General features: G+C 37.4%; 1 protein-coding gene across 1 annotated transcript; it reads right to left on the bottom strand.

Moving 5' to 3' along the window:
• Nucleotides 1–780: 780 nt before the first annotated feature.
• Nucleotides 781–2,108, bottom strand: LOC114531217 (zinc finger protein 862-like). The gene has a single exon (XM_028552860.1). It carries the CDS (start codon nucleotides 2,098–2,100, stop codon nucleotides 781–783), a length of 1,320 nt encoding a protein of 439 aa, XP_028408661.1. The 5' UTR covers nucleotides 2,101–2,108.
• Nucleotides 2,109–6,317: the final 4,209 nt, after the last annotated feature.

The raw sequence follows: 6,317 nt of genomic DNA, 5'->3' as shown, positions 1-6,317 counted from the left end.
TTTCCAGTCTTCAGTCGTCTTATTTTGTCGTTAAACCACTTGTCGATAGCAATATCTGGGTTGAATTCGCTAAGGGATGGGCCATCCTCCCCGATTCGTAGTAAGTCGTCAAGTGTACTTCGCTTCAGACGATTTCTCCAGTCTGACTTGACGCGATTCATGCGTGAAAACATTCTTTCAACTTTTGCATTTGTAAATGGAATGATGAGAAGAATTTCGATCAGGTGAAGAATGTTTTTGCAATCATTTTTGGTCGACTCACTCGTCGAAATGCGTTTCCAGACTTCCAAATACTTAACTTCTGTACTTTTTAAGAACGGTTGAACAATTGTTTTCAGAGTGTCCCACTCTAACAACGCTTGGTCAACTTTACAACCATTTTTCTCCAAAAGAATTTTAAAAAAATCAATCAACTTACTCACAGCATCATCACCAAATGAAATGTCGTCATTCAATTCCTTGGGCCAGACTGAAACGTCCAAAATTGATGTGATATCAGCAAAAACTGGGGATGCATTCAAATCTTGAAACCGCTTCTCCATGCTCGAGACGATTTGAGTTATTGTTTCAGAATACTGGTTTGCAACATCATCATTTACAAAATCGAATCTAGCTAGTGGAATGCCTTGATAAGCTGTTTCCCCGTTTTCATTGGTTTCAAGTTCAGCGATAAGTCGTTTGTAATGAGTGAGCTTGCTAGCGGGATCGTTGAGGGACTTCTCTATTAAGGCACGTAATTTCATCATGGACCAGGAAAACTCCTTAACTCTACGAACCGCTTTAACTGGATCGTGCAATTCTTGCTGAAAACCCAAACTTAAGCGACGTATGGGAGAAAGGATATCCAAATAGATTGCCAGGTAAATTGGAAATGTAGCATCTTTCCATTTGTTCAGATACCCTTTCCAATTCCGCTCGCTTGGTTGGATTCAAATCGGTTTGAGAAAGTGATTCAATGTGACTAAGAAACGCCCCATAATTTTCTAAAGCTATTTTCATTGCGTTGACTTTGTGTTCTATCCAGCGAGTGCCAGTTGCCTTTGTTGGTTTTGGAATAGATGTTTGCCAAGCTTCTGCTAATTGCTTTGGTTCACTATAGCGTTTTGGACTGGCATTGTAAAGCGCATGAAGTACTCGGAGCATCTGATCAATTTTTGAAAATGCTGACGCATCAAAAACATCTTTCAACGCAAGTTCAATACGATGATTAAAGCAGTGAACCAAAACAAGCCAAGGTGCAGATTCACGAACTTTTGCACCAAGGCCAGCGTGTATGCCCATATTAACACTTGCTCCGTCCACGTCGAGACCAACAAGGCGGTCAGGAAAGCAAGAAATACCAAGTCGACTGAAAGCACTCTCAATTGCGCGTAATAATCCTTCAGCATCAGCTGTTGTAGCCGATTCAACACCTGCAAATTTGACGACAGGTGTTCCATCTTGAAGGAATAAAACATACACTAATTCCTGTTCAGTCGTGCTAACATCAGTGCTGCCGTCACTCAAAATGGAGTAATAACGTGCTTTTGCTAAATCAGCTTCTAGACTTTCTCTGGTTACTTCTCCTATGACATTGACAAATTGGGCTGCTGCTCGATCAGTGGTGTAACTTTCTCCAATATTCAAAATGTTATTTTTGGATTGAAGTTTCAACAGTTCAGAAAAATCGGAGAAAGGCCTCTCTTGCTTTGCGAGATAGTAGGCTGAATTAAACTTAATTCTTAAAGATTCTCGATCTTTCACGCTCATGCACATGTTTTTAAAGTTCTGACCGATAGGTGTTTCATCAACTACCCGATTCATATACGCTTCAATTCCCATTTTGCTCTTGTCCTCGATTCGCTTGGCCTCCATGTGAGCTATACTGTTTGTGTGCCCTTGAACAGAATGTTTTTTCACAGATTCTGAACCTGGATGAATCCAAGTGGTGGAAAAATTCTTCATACCGTTTATACGACTCTCCCATTTTGTACAAAGTTTGCATCGTATCCTTACAACAAAACCATCCCGCATATCATAGTCGAATTCGCAACCAAATTCCTTCTCCCAACGCTGTACTGTTTTAAGTGCTGCTTTATGATCCTTCCCTTTGGAACTCATCTTTACAATCAAACTTACAAGATCTAACTACATTTGAAGTATTTTCAACACACATTTATAGGTCCTCCCCGCCTAGGCGTGCCTTGGTTGACGTATTATTTTTTACCGCCTAGGCGTGCTGGGTTGACGCGTCTTATTATCTCGAATTTACTTGAACTTGCTACGTCGCTATTTATGGAAATATTGCTAATTGGATTTTGAAAGAATGTCATAATCTCAGCCAGCGCTTGAAACACGACGTTGACCGTTTAAAATGGAAACGATTACTTTAACAAGTTTTGTTGCTCTTGTATCATTTGAATTAAATGTTTTAAATTAAATAATAAATAAATAAATTAAATTGATACAACGTGCATCAACATATGACATTGCGCTGTCTATTTTAATCATAGGAAACCCAAAAATGCGGGTTGTAATCTCGCATGACGTCAATCTAATATATTCTCAAAAATGCGGGTTTCAAATTTTAATCAATCGTGTGCTGCACCATTGACATCCGTTTCAAACCACAAAGGTCACGTTACAAACGTAAACAAACGCGTGAAAATGTCTTGTTTGTGCTTAGACGAAAATGGTTGTAAAACACACCTTTCAAATTCCTTCCAGTTATCCCGACTTTTATTCTGCTAAGCTCACGAATTAATTGTTCTCATGTTAAAATATAAATTTTTTGCGTGTCTGGCGGTATTACAAATTGAATAGCGAAACGCAAAAAACGGATAGCGAATCGCGATTCGCTATCCATTAATTCGAACCCTGGGTAAATGTCCTCATTAAATAATGCCAGCATTTCGTCAGATGGTTGAAAAGTAGTACACGATTCAGCAACGTTCTTTACGCCGTCTTTGACAAAAAGAATTGAAGCAACACCTTCCGTTGAGAATCTATTTTGTTGCTTAGTTTTGATTAGGTTAACCTGGGAAAAGGTACGTTCACAGTCTGCATTGCTAACTGGTATAGTTAACATAGCCTTTGCGAATGCTGCTAAATTTGGATAACTATTTACATGTAAATAAAACAAAAAACATGTAACTGCAGCTTTAGTGATACTCTAAAACATGAAAATTCAGTCATTGCCAATACTTTTTTAGTAGTATTCACATGCTGTACATTACATACCTGAGAGCTTCCTGACATACTACTCATTAAGGAAGTATGTTTGGCACTCTTTCCATGCAAACGAATAGTTACCAAACAAGCTTGCAGTTCACAACGACATATTTTGCAAAAAGCAAAATTTTGCGATGAATTGCTTACACTTAGCCACTTCGAAAATTCTGGTTTCAATTCCCACTCAGAGCGATATTTTTGTGCATACTTTGGTCCTTCTGTTCTTTTTTTCTTTATCGTGTTGTTGCCAGCAGAATGAGCCATTTTAAACTTAAACAAACTTGATTTAAAAAGTGTTGAGTCAAAACTCAAACTCAAAGCATATTTAAAAAAACACAGCGAGACGAGCGAGTCAGGCCCTCAATCCGGTAGCGCCCGGTACCAGACACAGCAAACCGTCCAAAAATTTCATGTAGACAGATTATTACGTCCCAGCCAATTGATTCAGTGGCAGTCACCAAATTCGCCAAGATAATAAAGTACAACATCTTTATATTCAATGTTTTTTGTTTTTACCAAAAAAATTACCAAATTACTTGATTTTTTCCAAATTTTACCAAAAATTTTACCAAAATTTTATTTTACCAAAACTTTCCCAAAAAATGCCAAATTTTACCAAAAGTAAATTAATTTACCAAATCTGGTCACACTGTTTTCAGACCTTGTATTGAAAGAGTTACATCTTGTAGGTGTCGAGTTATGATCACGCAGGTCCCCTTGATGTTATCAAAAGAAAGGTGTTATAGATTCAGCATATCCCCCAAAAGTCCAGCCTGGTGTGAATTAAACAGACCATTAAAATGTAATTAGGTTGCTATCCAGAAATCAATGTCAAACTAAATTGAAAATCCAAGGTTGATGTCTCAATATAAATATTGCATTTGAAATTGAAGCCATTAACTAATTATTATTTATTGTCCTTGGTGTACAATGCTTGTGCATAGGCAAAAAAGACAAATTGCTGTGAAGATTGCCATGAATGAGCAAATTTCTTGCACCATTGTCCCATTATTATTTAAACATGACGATCTTTATAGCTTTTTGTCTGTTTGGCCCCTATGCACAGGGTTCAACTTTTAAATTGGGTTGTAACCTGTGCTGGGGCTAAAGTTTTACATATTAATTTCAATTTGTTATCATGACTGCCTTTATATCTTCAGTATAAAATTTGTTCATATTTGCATACTAATTTCCTCTGATGAATGGAAAACACTCTAAATGCCAAAGAATTGTTCATCTCTTTTTAGGCACACAAGACCATACTCAATGATATTTATTCTTTGTTTATACCTGGCTAGATCACCAAATTTTTCATATAAGTAGTAGAGTTGTCTCATCTTCAGGAAACTATTTTTTTCCAAGATTCGGTCTTCTAAAATAGATATTAAAACAATCAAATAAGTTTTCATATTATTCTGCACCTTTTTTATTCCTAATATCACTTCACTTATTTTCGGCCAAATATCTCTTGCATTCGGCACTTCCATAAATAGCATCTGCTTTTGCCAACTATTTTCAGCCGTCTCACCTAGTGGCATAAGAGGGCACAGTACGATATAACTGCAGGGTCATTTCAAGACGTCATAGAGATAGGAGCTGCACAGCACAATCAGTATGTCACACAAGCAACAGCAGACCACTGGTGCGCTGCAGGTTCCTCAGCCACCATCTACTTTGGCGATTTCCCATATTGTAACTGATAATACTTGTTGGTGTTGTCTTATTTCAAGCGCCTCAACCACAACCAGAACTCAGTCGGCTTCCACCTCTGAAGCTACTACTCCAGCAGCACAACCGCCAGTTCAAGGCGAATATGATACACCACTTGAGGTGGGTATTCAGCTTGTTTAATTGTTTTGTATGCTACATGCTGTCTTTTCTCTTTTCAAATGTTTCTCCATGTATTTATCATGCGAAATCCTAAGTCTACGTTTACCACACTATTGGCCTACTGATTTCCCATTACTTCCGGTCTATTGCCATTTTCTGCACTTTATATATTGACGACCGCCACACAGGAGTGTATTTCTAGGGTAATTTTAGGTCTTCAGAAGTCGGTTCTCGTTCCTAGACAAATTGTGCCGTATTTAGGCTTTCTCGTTGATTCTGTGAAGCAAGTGTTCTTTTTGCTTGCCAAGAAGAAGAATAAGTTTTTTCGCTTGCTCCGCACTATTGTTCAATCCAGAACTGTGGAGGGTTAAAACCTTGCAAGGCTTCACTGGAAAATGTATTTCCTTTTCTCTTGCTGTCCCTGGTGCATGTTTGTTTACCAACAAACTCAATCTTCAAATTGCCAAAGGTCAACATACTTAACCTGCAATTCAAGTGTCCGGTCATCTTCGAACACAGATACAGTTGTGGCAGTTTTATGTATTTTGAAGTTTTATATAATAAGTTTGTAAAACATGCATATAATTGTGAGTGTAAGGTTGTAGGTATATAGATATAAACCATTAGTTAATTGGTATTTGAATCATCATCAGTAATTCGAAGTCAATGTGGTCATTGTCGTGCGTTTTAATTACTGTATATATACAGCATATGGATTGTACATTATATTACATAAAGATTGTTGGACTGGACTATGTTTCCGTGACCATGTGCATGTGGTTTGATTTGAAGTGTATTTAATCTGTGTGGTTGAACATTTAGGTTTTGTTCGGGCATCTGGTCACATTTACGGCCAAATTCTACTAAGGACAAGTATTTTTTAAAAATTATTTTATACTTATTTCAGCAGGATGCCAGATTTGAGGTGACTGGTTAAGGGTCATGTAGTATTGTTGTTTTCACAGGAGAGTGCCATAAGGTTTGCTTGTCATGTGTTGGTTCTTGCATGTTCTCACTTGTTACCCAGTGTGTCCCAGTAAGTTCTTTGGTTTGTGTTTATATCCACTCTGAAAAGTCAGGTTTGACAATGACTTTGAAATAGAGTAGAAATATCACCTTGAATTTTCTGTCTTGTTTTTTAAACTCATATCTTGAGTTTACAAGATGTTTATTTTCGGAGTATGTTTTCTCTTATATTTCGCAAAACTGGCTGCTGGAAAAGGTTTTCGTGTGTTAGTTTCTGGTTGTGTTTCTCATTATAAAGTTATTTATATAAG

This window comes from Dendronephthya gigantea, unplaced genomic scaffold, assembly GCF_004324835.1.
Source record: "Dendronephthya gigantea isolate DGI-Jeju-01 unplaced genomic scaffold, DenGig_1.0 000069F, whole genome shotgun sequence".
Taxonomy (NCBI): domain Eukaryota; kingdom Metazoa; phylum Cnidaria; class Anthozoa; order Malacalcyonacea; family Nephtheidae; genus Dendronephthya; species Dendronephthya gigantea.
This window is presented reverse-complemented; position numbering and strand designations above follow the sequence as displayed.